Source organism: Carassius gibelio, chromosome A2 (assembly GCF_023724105.1).
Source record: "Carassius gibelio isolate Cgi1373 ecotype wild population from Czech Republic chromosome A2, carGib1.2-hapl.c, whole genome shotgun sequence".
In the NCBI taxonomy this organism is placed as follows: Eukaryota; Metazoa; Chordata; class Actinopteri; order Cypriniformes; family Cyprinidae; genus Carassius; species Carassius gibelio.
The window spans coordinates 24,046,681-24,072,062 of record NC_068372.1 but is presented as its reverse complement, the minus strand read 5'-3'; the positions used below and the strand labels follow the sequence as shown (position 1 = coordinate 24,072,062).

Below are 25,382 nucleotides of genomic sequence, written 5' to 3'. Positions count from 1 at the left end.
CCACCCATCTATAATAATAATAATAATAATAATAATAATAATAATAATAATAATAATAATAATAATAATAATAATAATAATAATAATAATAATATTATTATTATTAAAATGCATTACTTTATTATTTAAATGGCAAATATTAAACAAATCAATAAAGAAATATATTACTATAGTAATAATACTATTGTTATGTAAAATAACAAATAAGTATTTAGTGATAAGAACAATAACAAAACTAAAATAAACAATACTGAAACATTAACCTTTTGTTTTAAAACAGGCGTGTATATTTCTGTTTTAAGTAGACTTGCATTTTTCTAAATATTTGTATGCAGTAATGTGACATTCTATAGCCTATTTATGTTTATACCAAACAAGTAATGTAACATATTTCATAGAAAACCTTTGAAGATGTTATCTTGTATGTAACCTTTGAAGATGTTTGTGGTATCTTGGACCACAAGGAGGGTTAAATACTCAGCTTCAATATCAAACTTTACTTTGGTTCGTTCTGAAAAACCAGAACCAGCTGCGTATGGCCACTAAATATGTAGACGAATGCATGAGTCAATTTTCTAATTTACGCATGGCATCCAAATAAATATGTTAACAGAGGGAATAACAGGCTCGGTTTGAAAGTTTCATGGCGAGTATATGGATTTTATGCTGCCGCAATCAACTCATTACTCAAAACAAATACAACATTTATCAAGCCTGGCAATGCATGAGTAACCGCCTCTTACAGGAAAATGAATATCTCCATCAACAGGAATTGATTTTGAATTTCATTCAACTCCATTTAAAATCTCAGTTATGCACCACATGCAGAAAGAGCCTGCAACTTTCCGAGTCGGGTACAGATGCATGAAATTTGCTAAATAGATATTAAAGCTATATGATCATACCAAGATTGTTTTGCCCTTTTTTGACACTTATTTTGACAGGACAATGAGAGATATGACTGGAAAGACATTGAGAACAGAAAGAACAGGACTGGGAAAAGAGGCAAGCAAGACTCATGGTATATAAAAAATGGAAACATTTACAACCAACTTGCATTAAACATGCAAATGTCATTGGATACTATTATGCAGATTAATTTTAGCAGCCCTAAAAATAAATAAATAAATAAATAAATAAATAAATAAATAAATAAATAAATAAATAAATAAATAAACTGCAAGTATAGTACTCTCAAACTAAAACTAACAATGAGTGAAAGTCACAAAGATAAGTAAAAAAAAAAAAATAATTAAAATTTAATTCAAAATTATAATGACCTAACTTCTAGCCAGTGGTTCCATAAAGAGATTTTTCTACATTATCAGACTAAACACATGCAATTTACAGTACTTCCCGTTCTGCTTTGATGTGTATCATATGAACAAATGCACACAGTGTAAGCCGTTTATGAATGTCACCGTGAACCAAAGGCTTAAGCATTTCTCATATAATTAAAAAAAGACCAATTACTATACTGGACTCTATACTCTGGATAACTTTCAGCTTGGCAGATCAGGTCAGCTGAGCTCTGTGATATGCTTCCAGGGATACTCGCTGGACTGTGACATGCTTTAAATTAGGTGCATATACCACAAGGTCTCTGTGTTTACTGTATGCCCCAAAGCCTTTTAAAATGTGCCTCCATTCTTTGATCCCCATCAAGAAACACAGACTCAACACAGCCTGGTTTGTCTTCACCAGACATGGCGACACACACTATGCTCACCTCACAACGAGCATAAATTAAATTAAATAAATGTATGCATTTAGCAGACGCTTTAATCCAAAGCAATGTACAGTGCATTCAGGCTATACCTTTTTACCTATCATATTTTGTTTTTTTTAACAAAATTAAAATTGTATTCATCAAGGATGCATTAAATTGACAAAAAAAAAAAAATCACATAATCCACAAAATATGCTTTCAACATTGATAAAAATTTTCCTTTGTCACCAAATCAGCATATTAGAATGATTTCTGAAGAGTCGTGTGACACTGAAGAATGGAGTAATGTCTGCTGAAAATTCAGCTTTGCCATCACAGGAATTAATTACATTTTAAAACATGTTGTAGTTAAAGTTTTAAATGATAATTCGATTTCACAATATTATTGTCTTACTTTATCTCTGATCAAATCAATACATTTATTGAATTAAATAAATGCCTTTTTCAAATACATTTGAAAAAAAAACTTTGGAATGGTAGTGTAGAACAGAATTTGTACACAAACTTTTTAATGCTGTCATTGTTCATGTCTAAAAATCTAGAAATAACTGAAACTACTGTATGGAAACAGAAAAGGCGTAATAAAGAATACATACAGAAACGGAGGTTAAAATGCCCAAAATAACATCACTCTATGTTTCTATTTGAGCTGGTTTGTGATGCGCCCATGAAAAATTTTTGGTATGCTACTGATGAACCCTCAATAAAGTGGAACAAAAAAGAGGAAGAGTCTTAGGGAGGAAGTAAAAGAAAAAGAAAACTGCTAAGAAAAGTATAAAATCATTACCCTCATGACTGGTCTCAAGCTCTATCTCTCCACCGTAGTTGCCATAGCCTCCATCAGTGCGCGCCCTCACTCTGAACACATAGGTGGTGCCCGGCTTCAGTCCTTCCACTGTCATTGTGTGGGCTTTGGTCTTCAGAACCGTGTAGTTCTGGTCTCTTTGGTTCTGGAATGGAAAAACAAAGCAACATTCACTTTCACTCACAGTGAGATCGATTTAGAGATTGAGGTCAGACAATGATGAAACATTTTATGACTTGAATAGCATTCCTCTCAGATGTTATTGCGATTTTGAACTTATTCTACACTGTAAAAAATTTCTTGTTGTTTTTACAAAAACTTTTTGGCAGCTGTGGTTGCCAGAATAATTTTGTAAAAATACAGAAAACTGTAAACACATTTACGTCAAAAACTGTTAATTTTACAATATAAAGCTGTAATTTACAAACAAGAAAATGTGAATATAAACCAGTAAATTCTACAACACACAAAATTAAATCTGTTTTGTACCTTGAAAATACTGACAACCACCATAATAATAAAGATGGTACTGTATAAGAGAAAGCCACATGAAGTATCAAAGCTCATCACAAGTAGCTTCACCACAAGCAGAAGTATATATTAACATATAGAAGGTGCACATTTATGGAAACACAAAACACCATCATGGTAACACACGTGATACTTAAATAATGCAAAAAACTTTCATTAAGCAACAGAAGATGTAACATAAAGCTCAAATGTACATAACTGATAACAAGAACTATTTAAAAACATGATTATTTAAACAAAATACTTTCAAACGTGGAGTGTCACGCAGGGAATTCTGGGAATATCAGTTTACAGTTTTAGACTGTAAATTATACATTGATTTGTTCTTTTTTTACTTCTAAAAGCTGTATAATTAACAGAATTTTACTGTAAATTTACATTAAATGCTTTGTTAGATCTTTTACAGTTTTTCCCTGTATATAGTACGGGAACTTACTGTTAACCTATTATAAGTTTTTTTCCGTAGCGTTTTTACAAAATTTTACAGTTAAAATTACACTTATTTTTTACAGTGTACCATTCAAAAGTTTGGAGTTGGTTTAACATTTAATATTTCTAAAGGAAAATGTTCTTATGCTTACCAAAACTGGATTTGTTTCTGTATGAAATTATAAAAGTTAACAAGCCTTCTGTTAAGTCTTTCAGCAATGCTATGCTAAACAATGTTAACAATTCAATCTTGTTAAAGCTGATTGAAGTAAACGGCAGGGTGGCAGCATTGCATGTGCAGCATGTAGAGCAGCAAAATGTCTAAATTTCAGCACGTTAACACTGTAGCCAGTAGACTTCACAGAGGCAGATGCTGGAGTGCTAACAGACCAGGCAAAGGCTTTCATTTACACTGTTTGACATGATTATTGGTGTGATTATTGTTACATGAGTCAGACATCTGCAGTGGTGTGTAAATGTGAGTCTATGAATATTGTGTGTTGATTAATTTTATAGTAATTACCAAGCCTGCCAGCTAACACTTAACATGGCAGATTCACGTATTCTCTGATGCATATTGTACACAAAAATGGCAAGAGCTGGCTGAAAGCGCTAGTTTGGATATGTCTGACTGATACTGACTTATAGTCAGCAGACTGGCTATGCATTACACTTACAGTACATTCACACATTTTGCTGATTTTTTTTTTTTTACAAAGTGACTTGCATTCAATGTACACAAGTCTAAAAAAGTCAATATGATCTTATAAACTGATTGTTTAAACCTAAAATGTACAAAAGGAATCAGCCACTAGCTAACAGTCACTGAATCAGTCCAGTGACGGAGCCAAAACCCCTTTCAAAATGAATAAATCTCTTCCAAATATTAAAGAGCATCTCATGACCAAATGGGTTCTGGGAAAGACTTGGTCTCTGTCCACCACACCCAGAGTGTAGAAGGCCAGAGCAGGTTTGTTTCTGAGGGCGTAGGATCCTTCCAGTTCCCAGAAACACAGCATGAACCACATGATCTCCAATGCCAGACACCCATCTGGGCATTCAGTCTGAGCTGACATCCCATAATCGCACAGCAACCAGTATGTGTGCCAGACTAGACTCGGTCAAACGATTGCATCTGTGCAGGATTGACTTTTGAAAGGTTAAGAATAAATCTTAGAGGAGATGTCAAATTTAAACTGATGGTTATGCAATGAATGTATTATTATTATGTACTGAATGAAATATAATAGTAAATTTTGGATGTACTGTATATTTCTATGCCTCGTAGCCTTGGTTGCATTACTCATAAACAAGTGTGTGTCAGCATGTTCCCTTTCAATCTGGAGGTGTGTGTGTGTGTGTGTGTGTGTGTACATCTATTACAGTGAAGGTATTCTTTTTGACCAGAAATGTCAATATTTTAAAACATAAAATAAACTAAGATAAAATATTGGATATAAAGAGGTGTAGCTTGTTCAATGTGTACAACAGGTTCAATAAAACAAACGAAATTCATCCATCCATCAATTAAAACAATTCTCTCTTATCTGAAATGTTAATAAATAAACAAATAAATAAGCACATAAAATAAAATATTGGAAATATCCAAGTTCAGCCAGTTCAATGTGCACAACATTTTCAATAAAATAAAATAATCATATAGACTTGATTTCATTACTTATTAACAACTGTGTGTGTGCACGTTCTCCTTTAGTCTGGATGTGTGTGTGAGTCTGTGCATACAGGTGTGTTACAATAAAGTATTCTCTTTGATAAGTGACGTCAACCCTGGTTCCATTCTCCCATAATTAAAGAGCTATGTGTATATGTGCGAGCAGCCAGCTGTGGAGAACAGGGTCTAGTGATTGCTTTCATTCCCAAAGGCACGATGATGCTTCAGCCCTCAATTACACATGCCAGGGCTGCCTGGACAACTGCAATCGTTACAGCTTTTAATGGAGGTCAAAGAAGCATGTTTGAAATCTGTGTGTGAGGATGATAACTCTGCTTGTTAGAGTAGTGCGGATGGAAAAAAAAAACAGGAGAGAAAAAGACAAGAGGAGAGGAGGTGAGATTAGATGTACCTTCTCATAGTAAACCACTTCATATTCCACTATGACCCCGTTTGGTCTGTCGGGTCCCTGCCAGGCCAGTGTGATACTGTCTTTACTCTTTCTCTCCTTCAGGATCACATTCACTGCAAACAGAGAGAGAGAAGAGCCACAATGTGATGATATGCATACAAAATTGTAAGATTATATCTATAAGTATTCAAGACCACCTCAGTTTAATCGCAGCTTCTTGTCCCATATGGTTTTATTCCAGTTACACCTCTATTAAAATAAAGCCAGAGAGCTCACAATCCCCTACAGACTTGAGAGTGCTTTAGACACAGACACACAAGTGAAACCTTTGTCTAAAGAGAGACAAAGGAGGGCCACACAACAGCAGGTAATTACACTCCTGAAGCACAGTCTAACACCTTCTCTGTCTCTCTCATCTGTTCCTTCATCTCTCTCACTACAGCACGACAGACACAGAAAGAGAACGAGAAGGGGGGAGGGAGATGGCAGTAGAGACAGCAGGTCTCATATTTGGTCAGATGGCTGGAGGTAAATTCACCTTGTGTCCTTCACCTCTTCTGTCCTGAGATCTGTGAACAGCTTTCAAAATTACACAAAGACACACACACACACACACACACACACACATAGATACTCATTGAAGACTGTAAAAATATTGAGCAGCACAAATGTTTTCTAGATTGATAATAATGAGAAATGTTTCTTATGCACTAAATCAACATATTAGAATGATATCTAAAGTAACTTGAGACTGAAGGGAAGAAATTATAATAAATTAATTACATATATTACATTTCATAATACATTAAATTAAAACAGCTGTTAAATTGTAACAATATTTTACAATATTGCTGTTTTTACTGCATTTTCCACTCAAAATTTGAAACAATACTGTACCTACTTTTGATTTCTTAATATCTTACTTAATAATACTTAATAATATAGAAACAATAAACACTCATTATACTTACAAAAATAGTTAATAATGACATTAAAATGTGATAATGCAAAATCTGATTTTAATAAGATTTTAGAATTTGTGATTTTATTGTTCTTCTTAAAAATTTATTATTATTTCATTAATTCATTAAGAACATAAATATTAAATAACATTTTCCCCTTTACAGCTACATTTTTATTATGTTTTATTTTTTTATAAAAGGTTCTTGATTTGCTCTTGTTTGCTGTTTTAAAAAAACTAGTACAGATAAACTACTTTGCTGTCTGAAGAATGAGAAAGTAACAAATTATTAAATAAATAAATAAAATAAAATAAATAAATAAAACTTACTTGTGGTAATTTAAAATGCATCCTACATTGCATAAGGCTGAAAAAAATGTGGAAGTTTTATTCTGAAGAGTGTGCCATTAAATCCAAATTTTTATGAGAAGCATTCATTTCTAAATTGCTCTAAACTATATAATATTTGGATTTGTGCTGGTTTATGCTTTGACGTGGCTGAATGTATAAATCATTGGCATCTTTGACCCTGTTCTGACACTAAGCGCTTCTCTCTCAGCATGTGCCCGTTCTGCTCAAGAGCATCCCTCTACAGCCCCGAACACCTTCATACATATTTCATACTTCAACCGGAGCCTTACACAAGGCCCAAAACCACCGTATAGACACTCACAAACACACATTTAATGAGAACACACCGGCACTGATGACCCTTGTCACCCCATCAGAGGTGTGAGACAGGAAGCTGTGAGGGCAGTTGTGTCTTCAGCACATTTTCACATGAGTCCTGACTTTAGATAACATATTCTATGACATGTATTATTTAGAGCATTTTGATTACTATGAACTTATGAACTTCCACAGAGGTTGTGTGTGTGTGTGAGAGAGAGAGAGAGAGAGAGACGGGAATCTGCAAATGCCAGTCTGGTCAAACAACAACCCTCTTGCTGTACCGAACCTCAACTTTGTCTGATATCGAATCCTGGGACCTTGAGCAGAGCAACATCGCCGGGGAAAAATTCACAATACACTGCATCAGAAAGACCAGCTCACAAACGCAAACAGACACCAGACTCAAGGGCTGATAAACACTGAAGGCTTTTGAGAGATCTCATTGAATAAAAAAGATAACCTTCACTGTCAGAGTAAAGGTTTGGGATGTATAACATTTTGAACAAGAAAGGGAGAAAAACTGAGGAGAGAGGCATTATTTACCTCTCTTGAAACAGAGACACACACAACATTGATTACAAAAATCATTTGGAGTGTGTTATGTTAATGGAAAACTAATGAGGACCTCTTCACAGAAAAACAATTACCTCAGGCATGCTGGTTTTCAGTTTATCAACAGGTAGCGTTGTGCTGGCTTTGGCATTTCAAAGTGTAACATTGTGTCCTAACCAGGTCAAACACTATGCAACACTTTTCATGCAGCAAAATGCTGCATGAAGTGACAACATTTCAACCAGTCAGATCCATTCAGATGATGTTAGGTTTTAACCATAAGATTTTGTCGCAGGCAAAACGATATATACCAAATAGGGGTGTGCAATATATATAGTCTGCATTAATATTGGAGGAGATCGGAAGGATACAAAAGAGGAGTGATGACAGTTAAGGACGAGAGAGGACCAGGCCTGGATTTTATTTTGTGTTTGGTTTTTGTTTGTGCGTGACAGTTGTCCGCGAGGGGCTGTCGCGCTGTTTTGTGTTTATTTTATCATTAAAGTTTTCATTTGATTGTCCGCCGGTTCCCGCCTCCTTCTTCCCGAGATTATTAAGTTTGTACATTATCACAAGAGTATTTTGCAAAAAACAATCAAAACACCCCTACAGAGCGCACACATACTTTACATGAAGTCTAGACTAGTGCACGTGCACATTTAGAGTGCGTTCTTTCACTGCGTGATTCAGTTTATTAGAATACATTTAGAATGATCAAAAATTCAGGACATGGGGGTAGAAAATGTGTATTTATACAACTTTATATAGTAATTATAATCAATTTCACATGAAGAGTACCATTTTATTACAAATGTGAAGTTAATTAAGAGATTTACGTTTTAGGCACCATATTTCCTGTTTTTGTGCCATTTCGACAACCAAAAATAATTCCAAACACAACCGCGGCGCTGTTTTGCGTCTCTAAGCAACATGATGATGTTTCATTCCTGAATGAATCAACCATTTAAATGACTCGGTTCAGTTGCAATGACTCACTTATTAACAGTGACTTGCTGCCACCTACTGGCAGTTTTAATTTCACATTCAGAGGATCTTTCATTATTTAAATAATTTCAAATATCAGTGTGCAAAATATAATGGACACTTTATAAATTAAAAAAGGTCCATAAAATGAAAAAATCTATCAAAACTTATTGGAAAAGATATATTTCTATCCAACCTGTCCCCCAACCTATACGCTCGTATAGGTCGTTTGTCCAAATCCCTGAAATACGACCCATCAGAGTGTATACTACAATTGCACCCCATCGACAAAAGGTCGTTTTTATATTATTGTTTTGTACTCTTTTATTTGCACTCTGGTTTGCGTTTCGTGTAGCTCAGTTGGTAAATTATTGCGTTATACCTTAATATGTAATCATGCTATCATGGGTTCGATCCCAGGGAACAGACGTGCATGAAAATGTATATGCGCAATAAATCATAATTTAGGATGTTTTCTGTGAGGGTAAGGTTTAGGGGTGGGGTTAGGTGTGGTCATTCGAACGAATAAGCAACCTAGTAAAATATGTAGGAAATACTGTGAGATCGGTGTAAAAAGCCCGCACATTGCATTTAAATAAACGTACGTTTTGATTGGTAATGACATTATATGTCATTTCATGACGACAGACGCAACGCAATACTGTCATTATTTTTACGCCCGCTAGAGGGCGCTTAACTTTAAAACATAAATATAGGTTGTAATAAGGTGCTTTCACAAACAACCTATATGGTCGTTTTTTGTTGGAGGACAGGCTCTTTCTATCAGAGTGAACTGACTATCACACCGAATATGAAGAATATCCAAAACGTTAGGAGTCAGCTGTCCACAGCAGTCCTTAAGACACCAGCACAATAACACATTCATCAAAATATCGTCTAATCCCATAAAATATTGAGATATTATTTTTTGTCAACATCGCATACCCCTAATGCCATGCAACATTTAAACATTATCATGGAAGAACAGACCCAATGTACCTGTCTGACTGGTGGTGATGTTGACAGTGACTTGTTGTTTCGGGGTCGGGCTCAGATCGGACACTCCGTTCACTGCCTCTATGCTGAAGGTGTAGTTGGTATTGGACAACAGGTCCGTGATCAACACTTTAGGGATTGAGAGACCAAACTGTCTAGGTACAAAGTGGACGCTGTTGCTGCAGGGGTTGCATGTTTTGCCGTCACTGGCGCACTTCCTGCAGTGGACATTGTAGGTAACGTCCCCTCGGCCGCCGCTGTCTCTGGGGGGACTCCACTCTAAAGTCACAGAGGTGTCGTTGAGGGTGGAGATAGGGTTCTCGGCTGCAGACGGAGGTCCTGGGAGCAAAAAAGAGAGAAAATACAGAAAGAGTGTGCTTGTCATTTATTCTGTTTGTTTGTAAATCCAGTATGTGTTTGTGCTTTATGAATCTACACAAGTGGTTCTTTGTGACCCCAAAAAGGTATGTTTGAATAAAGATTTAAATAAATAATAGGTTTATTACATTACATTTTAAAAAAGGAGGATAAATCACCTTCCGTAACTTTTTGGGGTATTCACTTGGTAATTATGACTCAGACTATTACAATATTTAGTCCAATGTTTGTTTAATTTCTTAGATTGATTGAACACACATATTTGGCAAATAATTACACATTGATTTATGCATTTATAAAATAAAGTCAGTTTTCTAATAGAGCAGCAACAACAGCTGGGATCCAGATGTAAAAATCCAATACAATTTATACAAAATTAAATAAAATAATACAATTACAATTTACAATACTATTTTAAACATTGTGTGCATATTTATTTTTATATTTAAAGATTTCTACAGTTATAATAATAACTTAAAAGGAACAATATTAAACATAAAATAATTAGTAGCATTCAGTTTAATATCACTCAATTTCTCTATAAAAAAACTAGAACCTTTAAAAATCATTTGCATGAATATATGTATTAAATATTACTAATATTATTTAATTATTAATTAAATGTATCAAAAATAACTATTTATTGTAATGAATACATTTAATTCACTATTATTGTTAAATTAACATTAAACATTATTCAATTTCCCTATAGAAATACACGTATAAATCCCCATGAACTTAAATCTACATACACAAAAAAAGATGTTTATGTAAAAATAATTATATTTATTATAATAAATACCTAAAGGGGTTCCTTTGGGTGACCATGTGATGTAAAATGCAAATCTTAATGTCAATGTAAAATCTAGCAAACAATGTTAATAAAACAACCCTTACACTTGAGCAACTTCTCATGCACTCACTTTTCATTATTGCCAACCAGAAATAGGACACACATAATGTGCAGCACTCACTACAGCAAGCACACCAACTGAGACAACGAGGAACAAATAAATATGAAGAAAAACCTAGAGGTTTTCATGTGCTGGTTAGCTGGAACTTTAACACTAAATGCTTCCCATATTGCCATGATGCAGTGCATTAAGGGAAACATTCGTTCTAAGAAGGGCATGATAATGAGAGGTCTGAACAGGTTGTCGGGTGCTGGATAGTGCTGCCATGGGGACTTTATTTAATAGTTTGCAAGCCTGCAACTATGCACAACTACTGTAAAGGTTTTTGAACACTACTCCATTCAGCAGGGTGTCTGCTCACTGAAATAAGTTCCCATATGAGTGTGGGATGAAAACAGTAGAAAATACATCCAAAAGGAAAGAGAATAAGATAGGAAGATCCGCCAATGCACTTATTCCACACGGACACAAATTGTTTTGCAAACCCAAAGTAATCAAACACACTCATCTCTATTCCTAGAGAGTGATGGTTGCTTTCACAGCTCAGAGGGTTTGAAGAGTCTGTGAGAGAGCTTCAGGATAGAGAGAGCAAATGAAGCAGAGGAAACGGGGATCAAGGTGGAGGAGTTTAAATGTCTGTTGTGATGACATTTCACCAGATCTACTAGCTGCTGTTGGAAAGGGAGGGTACCTCTGGGACACAGATCGGTGTGTGTTTGACGTCACCTGGGGATGAAGCAGTCTACAGTATATGCTGCACAACCTAAAGATCATCCCAGCCACTGAGTTAAACGAGAGTGTGTTCTTTAAAGGGTCAAACAAGGGATTTCTGAAAATTCACGTGACAGTGAACACTTGAGTAATGGCTTCTAAAAATTCAGTTAAAATAGAGAACTGTTACTTTAAATTTTAATAATATTCAACAATATTACTGTATATATATATATATATATATATATATATATATATATATATATATATATATATACATATATGTATATATATATACATATATATGTATATATATATATATATATATATATATGTATATGTATATATATATATATATATATGTATATGTATATATATATATATATATATATATATATATGTATATATATATATATATATATATATATATATATATATATATATATATATATATATATATTTTTTTTTTTTTTTTTTTTTTTTTAAATAAATGCAACCTTGATGAGCATAAGAGCAAAATGGCTTTTTTCAAACTGATTTTCCAAACATTTTGGGACTATGCATAAACAATGCTGGATGGAAACACTAAGATGTAAATATAATTTCCAAATTGGGCATACAAAATATATAGTCTCGTTTGAGGTGTAAAAGTTAAGCCATGCACTTAAACTAAATGTGATGTTGTTGACATGCATGTGTGTGATTTACAGCTGGTTTCTAAGTAATCACATTAGCACATCATTTTTATTAGCTGACATGTGATTTTTATATACAGTATAAACAGTCTCATTTCACTGCTGTTGCCCTAATTTATTTTATCATTACATTAAGCAAGCAGAGAGTGTGTGTATGTGTGTGTGTGTTGTACTACAACTGAAGGTCATTAAGTACATCCATATGTTTAGCTGCACCCATAATTTGCCTTATCAGATGAATGAGTCCTGTAATTAGGATCTGTCATTTAGAGTTCTTTCTTTCTTTCGTTACTACACCCTTCACACACACACATACACACACACACACACACAATATAGGCAATGACTCACTGTCCTGATCTATATAAGGTGACCTCACCAGCCTTGTAAACGCAGTGCTAAATGTCCAATCTGACATGATGTATGATAATGAGACAGTGATGGAGATGAAAATGTACTGAGCCCAGTCTATAAGAATAAATAAAGAAAACAGCCTCCAGCCTTCTCTTATTAACAATCAGTCCTGCATCCATCGGGTGTCTGTCCATCCATGCATAATTAAAACTATCCATTCAATTAACTTTCCATCATTTTATCCATCCATGCATCCACCTATTTATCCCTCTTTCCATCAGTTCATCCATCCATCTACTCAATCCACCAATCCAGCCACCCATTCATCCATCTATTTATCCATACACTTATCTTGTACATTTATGCATTCTGAATTTCATCAGAAGATCCATTCATCCATCTTTCCATCAGTTCATCCATCCATGGATCTCTCTGCGCATCAACATTCATGCATAATCTATCTAACAGATTTATTGGTGTAGTGCTGGATCACTCACGGGTACAGGCCATTGACCGTGGGTCCATGTCAGCTCTGTAAAATCCCTTCTCGCAGGAGCATTCAGAGGCTTTCTCCTGATGGGAGAAACTGTGAGGAGGACACTTGGTGCAGTAGGCGTCCATGGAAGAGGCCCTGTAGGTGCCTGGCCTGCAGGCTGCAAAACAGAAACATGAAGACTGAAATGTTAGACATAAACTTTACAGAGCAAAAAAAATGTAAAGAGAAAACAAAACAAAGAAAAAAAAGAAACAAACTGACACAAAAGTAAATCGAACTAAACGAGAAGAAAATAAACAAAGCAAAACAATATGAGAAGGAAAATACACTAAACTAAATTAAACCACATACATAAACCACAGCTTAAAACCTGTTTATAAACAGTCGTTTGTTATTGTATTTTATAATTTTCTTTCTTTTTTTTTTAAGGCACAGAAACGAAACGCTTCAGCTGTAAATAAACATTCCTTTTTCCTCATTCAGAGTTGTTACAACATCCCGTGTTCTGTAAAAATGGGTCAGTCAACACGGACTTAAATAACCAGTGGAGAAAAACGAGCCCGAGTGCCGGAATTACAAATAGTTTCTTGTAGCAGAGCATCCCTAAAGGACTTTGCAAAACCAAAACACATCCTTAAGACCTGGATTCAAATTCCAACATTTCCCTGCCTCAGAGTACACCACGATTATGTTTACAAACCAGACACCGGCAACCTGACTCTCCTCTCAAAATGTGGATATTTTCTGAAAGGGAAAACCGCTATCTCACGTTCTCTTTTCTAACCATCTCTCTTTCTCTTTCCCATCTTTTCCACATCTGCCTCTCACATTCATTTGTTCGCCTCAAAGCCCCAATGGATGACCCAATTTCTTGGCCCCTCTTAGGAACCACAAGATACACATGAAGAAGAATTCAGCCTTTTACCAATTTACAAATGCGAAGTGTCTTCACAAACACAGACCTGAGAGAAGGAGTGCAGAGATGAGTAGATGACGGTGGCAAGTATGGCTTTAGCATCACTCTAGCTCAAGGCGCCAATAAAAAGGCTTCTGCATATTCTAATGTATGTAAATTCAGAGGCCGTATGAATGTTAATGAATTGGAAAGGGCATATTTATTTGATTGCTTTGCTCCTTGGCACTCGTTGAGGGGATGTCTGTGGGAGGTATGAGGTTCATGATGGCGCATCTCAGGGGTAGAGACGTAATTGCACAGCGCAGTTAAAGCAAGAGTGTTAGCAATCTGCATTGCGAGCAAATTAGACAATCCTGCTGGCCACGGTCAAGCCATTGCTAGTGTCGGAAACGCAATTCAATTGATGGATCAATGCTATGATGAATTTATCCTCCTCTTGATTGCCAGTGTGAGTGGTGAAGGTCATGGATTTAATCAAGGCCTTGAGCACCTCTGCTTGTCCATAAATCCACACCCAGAAGAGAGCTGCATGCTAACCCTGCAATGTCTAGATCCAATCTCCACCTAGGTTCCTATACATTTTCATATCATTTGCTGCTGTCTTTCTTTTCCTCTAAAAACATGAATCAAAAACATCCAGTGTTTCTTTGATTTATCATGGGAGTCATTTCTTGTTTGTGTTGTTTTTCCAGTTGTTTTTCTAATTTGTGTTGTTTTCCAGTACATTTAAAGAATATTTTCTTATGTATTCTGACATATATCTAAGTGTAATGGATTACTTCATTCAAAGTGAAAACAACAGGGATTCATAGCGATTGGTTCATTTTAAACGGTTAACTGTTAACCGACCGTAAATATTTTTACCGATTAATACAATCAATAATAAAAAGTAATTTATTAATTTATTTTAAATGTTTTATTATAATATTAAAAAAAGGTTTGCTACATGGTTAAAAAATGCTACGCGTATAAATATTATTATCATTTTTTTAGAGAAGGTAGAGAAGGCTGCATTGTCAAGGTAGCAGAGCTTAACTGTGAGCGCACATGCAGCGCCAGCGCAATCGAGTTTTTTCCTTATAACAGTGGAAGCAACTACTCATTTTAGTCATAAAGATAATCGGAATTGTAAATGGTTTGCCTTTACTCATGTACATTCACAATAAAAACAAATAAGCCTAAAGAAAAATTGAATGCCGCTTTCTGCCGTCTGGTTTCCTTTCATGCAGCACAAAATATAACTGAAACTCTGCACTTTTTCATTCATTTTCGTAATTAATTCTTCAAGTAAAAATATTTTTCTCTGTAGGCATATTTATTCACTATATATAGCCTAACTTTATTATGTTTTTATCCACTCGCAAAAGCGCTGCAGGTGTGTGATGTGATATGAAGACCACGTGAATCCTCATGTTCTGCTGTTTGCTGCCTTTTGTGCATGTAAAATGAATCCCCGGAAAACAAATCCTTTCGAATTTAATATAATTTTAATTTAAAATAATCTTGTCGGTTAGTGGTTAATAATCGGTTAACAAGCGTCGGTTGTCGGTTAGGAAAAATAACTGAAGAACATCCCAAGAAAACAAGTTTATTTTTCTTCTTTAATATTATTGTGGCATGCTTTAACTACACAATACAAAATAATAAAACTAGTTATACAGAACATCAAAATAAATTGTTAGCAGACATTGAGCAGGCTGTCTACCAACATTCTATATTCACTGGTACTTGAAATGTATTTGCAAAGTTACTTTTAGTTAGCAGCAGAATGTCTAAAGGTAAAAAAAAAAAAAAAAAAATCTAAATGCAAGCTTTTTAAGAGATGCATTTTCTAAATGCAAGTCCTTTTTAAGAAAGGGGTTGGGGTTTATGCTAATAAAACGACTGGAGATGTCCGGCATATGTAACCAGAGATAAGTCATTTCACCGGTAGACTGATTTATGACAATTAATTACAAAAAAAAACAAATAATAATTAATTAATTAATTAAAAAGTCTTGAAAAGCAAAATTGTTTTCCCCAGCACTGGTGCAAACAACTAGGTTATGGCTCCAACAGCTCCATTCTCCCTGGAGAAAGACATGCCTTCCAGAGCGTTGATCTCAGTAACTTGGATCAATACTTGTCACTGAACATGTTCATTGATATGATGTTGTGGTCGGGAAACTTCATCTGTTACCAAGGCGCTATCAAACCATTGCGCTGACAAAGAAATGCTTTACCTGCTGAGCTAAAAAAAAAAAAAAAACTATTAATTTCATTAGACTTGAACTAAATACACAGTACCTTTTGGATGGGAATAGAGGGATTGAACCAGCAACCATCTAATTAACTGAGCCTTTACCATGACACCACACTATCCCATTTTATTGTTCTGAATCAAATGAAAAGTCAGCCAATTGGGACACATTTCATGGCCTCCTAAATATCCATTAGTAAACAAATAAATTCAAATGAGGTTCAAGAGTGTGTTAGTCTTGAGTGTGGTGGACCTTTTGTTGTGTTGTAACGGTTGGAAAGAGTAGGAGAGAGACAGAAAAAGAGATGAGTATGGCTCTGCTTTTAGAAAGTCTAATCAGAAGCGGAGCGTCTGGGGTGAAATCTGGGCACTGAGCCGCCTGTAGTGGAGAGTTTTGGCCTGCTGATGAGGGTTGTCTGGCTGTTCCTTCATGGCACTGGTCCACAGCGGTATGTCAGAACTCTCAAGCAGCCTGACCACACACACACACACACACACACACACACACACACACATACACATACACATCAAAAACATACACACAATCTGGAGCAAACACACATAGGCCCTTACAGCCACAGGAAATTCCCTTCTGCGTAACAATTTTTGAAAGTCTTTCAAAGTGTTTCTGAGAAAAGATGTCTATGACCTCCAGCATCTGTATAGATGACTTTCAAAGAGTTTTACCGTAACCGTTTCAGCAGAATGCTGATCACAAGCAGTGAAAATAATACGGCTGGGTCGAAGATTGAATAGCCATAATTTGTTAATTTAGCCAAACCCAAATTATATTCAATGCAAATAATTTCAAGTGATAGTGAAACACTGGAAATTGCTCCTGTTGGAGTCATTAGGATCAGGGAAGCTTGATGTTTATTTGAATAACAGTGTTTGACAGAATTAAAGACTTAAGTACTATGTGAGTAAAATTCTTCCCAACAGCATAATTTTCATGTCAGGAAAAGTGAGGGGTCAGGATGCAGTTATGCAATACTTATCAACTCTCTCTGTTTAAATCTAGATTAAAGACACTGAATTTGTATATGTTTTGAATTCAGTAAAGAAAGATTTCTGGAGAGAATTTCTTTGTGCCAGTGTGTTCTTTTTGGAAGTATAAAAAATAGAATGTGTGTGTGTGTGTGTGTGTGTGTGTGTGTGTGTGTGTGTGAGAGAGAGAGAGAGAGAGAGAGAGAGAGAGAGAGAGAATCTAGTGGGCAGGAGGTTCGAGAAACCACAACCAATGCCTGAACCTACTGGAGCCAAACACACTAATGATGAGGCATAAATGAAAGTTTCTCACACTATTTGCAGTGCAATAAGTTAAAGTTTGGACATTTGTGCAAACTTTAATGACAACTAAAAGACATAACTTGAGATGCTACCTTACAAACATCCATGGAATGGAGATAATACACTTGGGACCCCCGAATCTATGTCTGTGCTTCTTGTATAAGACAGCCCAAACTTTATACATCACAACAGAAGGTTTTTTTCAATACTTCAGTTTGTTCCTCCCAACAGCATGTGCTCTTACTCCGATAGTAAATCAAAAGACAAGGGGAAGCGAACTCTACAGAAATCTACATCTCAGATATCTCCAGGAGGTTTGCCCCATTAAAAATTCATACCCATCTGACTCCAGCTCTTTGTTTATGGCAACCAATAGTTTTTAGATATGAATCCTGAACATAAGAAAAAGGAAAATGCAACACTTCAGGGAGGCGAGAGATGATGAAAACGATCAACTTGTGAGACAACGTTGTTTATGAGACGTTGTTTACAGAGTAGTGGTCATCTTTGATTACCGCATTGCTCAAATATTTTATGGTGAGAGCATTTTATGATGTTACAATAATAATTGTGTGCCGTGCTCTAATAATGCTTTGGTGGAAAAAGAAGAAAAAAAAAGAGACACAAAATACAAGAGCTTGAAAACAAATAAAGCAGGATTTATGTTAAGGGTATGCATCTATTTATTGCACATGAAATGTCTGATCTCAGCAGTACTGATACCATAGTCAACATTCAAGTGAGTAATCAGATACAGTATGAATAATTCTTCATTTACTGAATGAGTTCAATTTTTATCTACATACCTCCATCTCTTACATGTTACCCTGAACCACAAAACCAGACATAAGGGTCAATTTTTTCGAAATTGATATTTATATATCAGCTATAATAAGCTTTCCATTGATGTATGGTTTGTTAGGATAGGACAATATTTGGTCCAGATACAATTATTTGAAAATCTGGAATCTGAGGGTGCAAAAAAAATCGAAATATTGAGAAAATCACCTTTAAAGTTGTCTAAATTAAGTTCTTAGCAATGCATATTAATGATAAAAAATAAGTTTAGAAATATCTACAGTAGGAAATTTACAAAATATCTTCATGGAACATGATCTTTATTTAATAGCCTAAAGATTTTTGGCATAAAAGAAAAATCTATAATTTTAACAGATACAATGTATTTTTGGCTATTGCTACAAATATACCCCAGTGACTTAAGACTGATTTTGTGGTCCAGGGTCACAGAAAAAATTTCTAATGGGACCCGAAAACCCAACGTATGCCACTGAAGAAGTATGACCTATTTGGGTTAGCCGACTGCAATGCTGTCACATCGCATCGATGTATCACTGATTACAATCTAAACAAATTTTCCCCTGCTAACTGGCTATCTCAGCAGTAAACAACCAGAACAGATTTCAACAACATCCCTCTTTATCCAATCAGACGTCAAAGCAGAGGTGTGCATTTTTCAATTACTGGCCTTTGTTCAGCTAGAGAACAAATTCGCAAGACAGAACATTAACAACCCCAAAGCCGTCGTTGTGCTCATACATAATGCATCAGTCTGCGTTTGTCTTTTAAAGGAATGACAGTAAGCAAACAGTTCTCCGGTGAAGAGCTCGACCCACACCTCCTCAATAATGTCATTCACAAAACCTAGCTTGCATCAGCATTAAAAAGGACAATGATATTTCCATGGTGAAAACAAATGCAGGCAATGCCATTTTTTTGGCCCCAAATTTTTCTGCTAAAGCTAATCATTAAGCGCTAAACTCTCATGAGTTTACCTGAGATTAACAATATGTGACATGTACCTTGTTTCATATAAAAAAAAAATGGACATAGCTGCTAATTCACATTTTTTTGATAAAAAAGTGAATTGCTGCTAAAAGGTAATCATGGGAGAAACCTGCAGCAGTCCGATGGCTGGTTGAGCGAATGGGCCTAAAACCAGTGTAGAATATGAATGTGTCAATCAAACTCTTTCCAGAAAAGTCTAGGATATGCTACAGCTTTTTCCCAAAAAGTGTGAAATTCATATGAAATACAATCACATCCTGAGAGAGTAATACCTAGTCCCCGGGCTAAACAAGTGTCTGTGCGAGAGAATATAGTCTTGGTTTCTCTCGCTAGCTCAGGAAGAGAAATAGAAATCACACACTCCTAGATAACTGTGAATTACATCCTGGAGGATGACATCATTACTGGAGCACATACTGACACACACACACACACACACACACACACAGAGAGAGAGAAGGTAGGTAATCACCAGCAGTGAGTTGCTTCCTGGTCTCTGTGTGATAAGGCTGTGTGGAGACTCACAGATGGAGCTCTAAGAACTGGTGTTACTGCATCATATGATATCAAGACATGGACGATCAGGATGTGCCCATCACACTCATGGTGGAGGGTGAGGGTCCATCTGATTGCCCACAAACTCACAGGGAAAGAAAATGGAAGAAGACACTCTAGATGGGTCTTAAGATAAGCCTTCTTCTAAATACATCCACACTGAAAATGACAAATTCAATGTAATCGAAAAGTCACATCTGAAATCTTCTTTAGGTGTGGTATCTTTGATACTATTTCGTCTATATTTACTTGTCTGCAGAGTAACAGGTATATTAACAGCATAAGTGTTATTGCCAGCTAAAATGATTACAAATAGTTTTTGTTAATTAAAATGCTGACTGCAGGAATGTCCACCAGAACCTTGAATTGAATGTTCATTTCTCTACCAGCCGTCTCCAAATGCATTTCAGAGAACTGGCAGTACATCCAACCAGCCTCACAACCGCAGACCACGTGTAACCACACCAGCCCAGGACATCCACATCCAGCATCTTCACCTCCAAGATCGTCTCAGACCAGCCACCCAGACAGCCGCTTCAACAATCAGTTTGCATAACCAAATAATTTCTGCACAAACTGTCAGAAACCGTCTCAGGGAAGCTCATCTGCATGCTCGTCGTTCTCATCTGATTCTCGACCTGACTGCAGTTTGTCATCGTAACCGACTTGAGTGGGCGAATGCTCACATTCGATGGCGTCTGGCACTTTGGAGAGGTGTTCTCTTCACAGATGAATCCAGGTTTTCACTGTACAGGGCAGATGGCAGACAGCGTGTATGGCGTCGTGTGGGTGAGTGGTTTGCTGATGTCAATGTTGTGGCCCATGGTGGGGGAGGGGTTATGGTATTGGCAGGCGTATGTTATGGACATCGAACACAGGTACATATGATTAATGGCACCAGATACTGACTGGTTTTTGGACCACAACAACCACACCCCCCCACCCCGGCCCCAACAATAGAGTAAAACTGCACATTTTAGAGTGCCCTTTTATTGTGGCCAGCCTAACGCACACCTGTGCAATAATCATGCTGTCTAATCAGCATCTTGATATGCCTCACCTGTGAGGTGGATGGATTATTTCAGCAAAGGAGAAGTGCTCACTAACATAGATTTAGACAGATTTGTGAACAATATTTGAGAGGAATAGGCCCTTTGTTTACATAGAAAAAGTCTTAGATCTTTGAGTTCAGCTCACGAAGAATCGGGACAAAAACAAAAGTTTTGCATTTATAATTTTGTTCAGTGTATTAAAAAAAAGAATGAAAGAAAAAAAAAAAGCGAAATCTAGTATGTCACTCTGAATTTCCCCATAGCCTGAAGAAAGATTGTGATTGGACCCTGTGGTCGTCAGGGCAATGCCATTTTAAGATAACTCTTTCATTTAATAATCCCTCCCTTAAGCAGAATGTTTTTTATGGGATTAGGCACGGCCTCTCTATTGAACTTCCATACGGAAAGTATCAATAGACACAGGGTGGGAGATAATAGGATTTGACTTGTCTTAAATCCTGAGGGGCCAACACAGGGGTCAAGGACATCCAGCACATAAACACAAGCACTTCCTCACAACTTCCTCCTCATTTTGCAATAACATATGCAGAGGACGCCCGGGTCAGGCCATTACAACTATCTGATCAGGGAGTGAAATGCATTTGAGCACATAACCTCAGAGCTCTGATGAAATGATGGCTTATTCACTGATATCTTTTACAAGGCAATGCGACACAGGTGCTAATGTTATTTAAAACAAGAAACAGCTGACTGTATCAGCCAGGCTCGGCGCAAATCACATTCAAATCTCAGGATATGAAAAACATGGCAGACGATTGTTCCTGCCTCTAATAAACGTCGGCAAGATAAAGGGATTCAATTTCAATGCCTAGTGTTAGATTTACAGGAACTCTTTTTGTCATTCGCTGGCAGTTGCCTTTATTGCAGGGCCTCTACCTGTATCTCCATTTACTGTTTATGATTTCATAAAACCATTCCCTGAATGTCTTAGTGTTGGACACTGACATAAGGAGCTTTTCCTGAAGGGCTCTAAACAATGACAAGCCTCATTTGTCATGAGAGAGTAGAGTGTATCTGGCAGAGAAAGGAGCAGACGGATATCTCTGCAGGAATGAGGGTGGCATAGGGGAGTGAGATGTAAAACCGAAGCTCTTTGTTTTCTTTTCGGATTTTGATGCCTATGACGGATGTGCCGTTAACATTTCAGAACAATACTGTGCATGTGGAACTCTGCTGTAACAGTGACATAATAAGCTACACTTTCTGTGCAGCAACATAGAACCTAATAACCTAGAACAAACACAATTTGCAGTTCACAAACCTTGCTTTTAGGGTGCTGCATATACAGTAAGGCCATGTAAAGATGACATATTTCTCAAAAATAGAAAGCATCAATATTGGGTTGAAGGGATAGCTCACCCAAAAAACCAAACCAATTAAATAACCAATTTAGTAAATGTACCAACATTAATGTGCATATATCACTTTTAAAGCCTTCAAGCATTGCTTATCCAATCAGTATTCAGAAACACATATGTTTTATAAACATAAATAAATATCTTACATATTCATACCTAAATTGTATATAATAATGCCTAAATGGTACTGTCTCAGTGACCTTGGTAACTTTGTGCATTGATGAGGTAGTTAGCATAAGGTATAAAAAACAAAATTATGTAATCATGTACACACAAAGTAAGACATTTTGTAAAATGTCACAGTAATCGGATTTCAAAGAAGGAAAGCCAGTTAAAAGAGAGTCATACAAGTGTGGCACAAAATGAGAGTAAATTATGACAATTTTCATTTTTGGGTGAACTGGCCCTTTAATCGGGATTCAGAAAACAAACAGGTAGGCTTTTGAATTCTGATTGAATCATTTAAGGCATTGTAAAATGCATACTTCAAAGGGAAAGAGAGAAAAAAATACAAGAAGAGAGTGAGAGTCAGTGACTGAGAGCATGATATCAAAAAGTAGTTATGAGTTGATGAAATGTTCAGGGCTCAAGTCCTGGAGGCCAGCGAGATCTGGACACGTCTGCTGAACTGCCGTTCGCTACTGAGAAAATGCTGAAACAGAATGGGCAATACTACAGTGCAGTAGAATGGACTGTATAAATATATATATTTTTATGCTATTTTTTACAGCATGTTAAATAATGTTTAACAGGTTCACCAATCACAAGAAAATTCTAGAAATAGATAAATCTGCTCTAATATATGAATCCCATCTCTGAACCTGTAGCAAAATGATAAAACCTCTCTCTAACCATTTTGAAATCTCTTGGGTCTATCTTGCTCCAAATAGCTATATTTTAAATGTCAAATATGTTCCATTTGGCTATGATTGTGATGCTTTGTGAATAAATAAAAAAAAAGTAATAAATAAACAAAACAAAAAAAACTAAATAAAATAAAGTCTCAACGCTTTTAGTAGGCACCCCCCCCCCCCCCCTACTTTTCAGAATTCCCGGTTGGGTATGAACTCTTCTTCCTTCATTTAACAGCATGCATCCCTAGTCACGCTCTCAATTAATTTCTAAAATCACTCTGGCTCTAACCAGCTCTTATTGTGCCTTCTGGAAACTTCTGAGCTGTATATTGTCTACAGCTGTTACCTCGCCCGGGTTATAAGCTCTCCTCAGGGGTTACATAAAAGAAAACTGTGACCTGAAATGTTTTGCCTGGTTAGCAAGCTAAAGCTCTGGAGGCCAAATAGAGACATTCACAGCTTGGCTAAATGCAACCTGAGTGCCTTCTTTCCCCGAAAGAGCCCCAATCAGGGCTAAATCCTAATAAGCACTGAAGCAAACCGAATCCCTGCACTGCTCCTCTCGCTCTCCTCCTTGGTCCTCCAGCTTCTCTCGGAGGAAGAGAGAGAGAGAGAGAGAGACAGACAGCAGGCTGCCAATCAGCTGTGAAGGGGACAGCTCAGACAACATGACTCATCTAACCTCAGATGAGGGGTCAACAAACACACACACAAATATAAATATACATTTTCTAAATTATTTTTATTTGTATTATTATCAATGATAATACTACTACAAATAATAATTATAAATTAATAAAAATAGTTTATAATATTATTAATTTAAATAAATAAATAGATACACATATAACTTGCTCATATGTTTAAAATAATGAAAACAATTATAATTTTTTAATACTATAGGTTTTTATTTTAAATATTTGAAATAAATACTAATATATGATATCAGAATCATATAAAATGTTATACAAGTAATATAATGAACAAATAATTATTCTTAAGGCCTGAAAAAAAAAAGAAAAATGAAAAACAAATCACTTTACAGACACACGCACTCCCCTGAGTATGAGTAAATGTATAAGACATTATGAAAAATAATTAATACAAGTTATTTAACAAAATTCTACCAAGTATGATTTGTTATACAAATATATATATTTTTTTATTATTATTATTATGCTTTATATTAATTATTTTGTGTCAGGGTCTTCTCATTATCCTTAATAAGGGACACGTTTAAAATATATTATATTTTAAGTATATTATATATATGTTCAGCCTTGGTAAAATAAAGTTGTGTGAATCTACATTCAGATTGTGCATGTGTTTGTATCCTTGTGCACCCCCACATAAACACACACAAAAACAGTCAGGTATGCTGATGGTAAAATAGCACTAAAATACACTAAACAGGATACTTTAAGGGAGAGATGCATCATTCAACATAAAACTCTGCTGACAACCTCACAAAAACCCTCTCTCACCATTTTCATTCACCTTATGGGCAGTGGGCCGAGCCGGACCGCTCTACGATATTGATTTTGTGTCATCCAAGAGAGGGCAGACTCTCTGAAAATTATCTTTAAACTCTTCTCTCTCCTCTTCATGCTAAGGCTGGGCGCTGCAGTGCATCAATAGAAAATCAACATGTCGCTATTCCGGGCTGAGCAGAGCTCCAGATGAGCTGAACTAAGGGCTTTTCTCTGTAATAGCTACAGCCTGCCTACAATCATGCATGGGGCAGCTATTCACCCGGGAGTTGCCTCAACAAAATGCATTTATCTCGTCGGCTGCTGTTTTCTGAGATAAACGGGTCACTGAATAATTATGTCTGTCAATGGAAAGATTGCTGGTAAAAGAAAGATTTAAAGGGATCAAATAACAGCTACAATTTGAAGTGCAGAAAAGTGAAGATCTAAAACAGTTGTAGCAAAGATGCGAAGTGACCGCCCACTTTTACAGCATATACAAAAGTCATTTATGTTATTGATCCCATTTTA

General features: G+C 36.0%; 1 protein-coding gene across 1 annotated transcript in view; it reads right to left on the bottom strand.

Annotated features, from left to right (window-relative positions):
- LOC127934007 (ephrin type-A receptor 3-like) overlaps nucleotides 1-25,382 on the bottom strand; it is a 108,644-nt gene that overhangs the window by 43,650 nt on the left and 39,612 nt on the right. The window contains exons 4-7 of the mRNA XM_052531174.1: nucleotides 13,293-13,448; nucleotides 9,747-10,082; nucleotides 5,579-5,691; nucleotides 2,517-2,679 (exon numbers count right to left, since the gene is read on the bottom strand). Coding sequence (XP_052387134.1) covers nucleotides 2,517-2,679; nucleotides 5,579-5,691; nucleotides 9,747-10,082; nucleotides 13,293-13,448 — 768 coding nt within the window. The remainder of the gene's footprint in view (nucleotides 1-2,516; nucleotides 2,680-5,578; nucleotides 5,692-9,746; nucleotides 10,083-13,292; nucleotides 13,449-25,382) is intronic.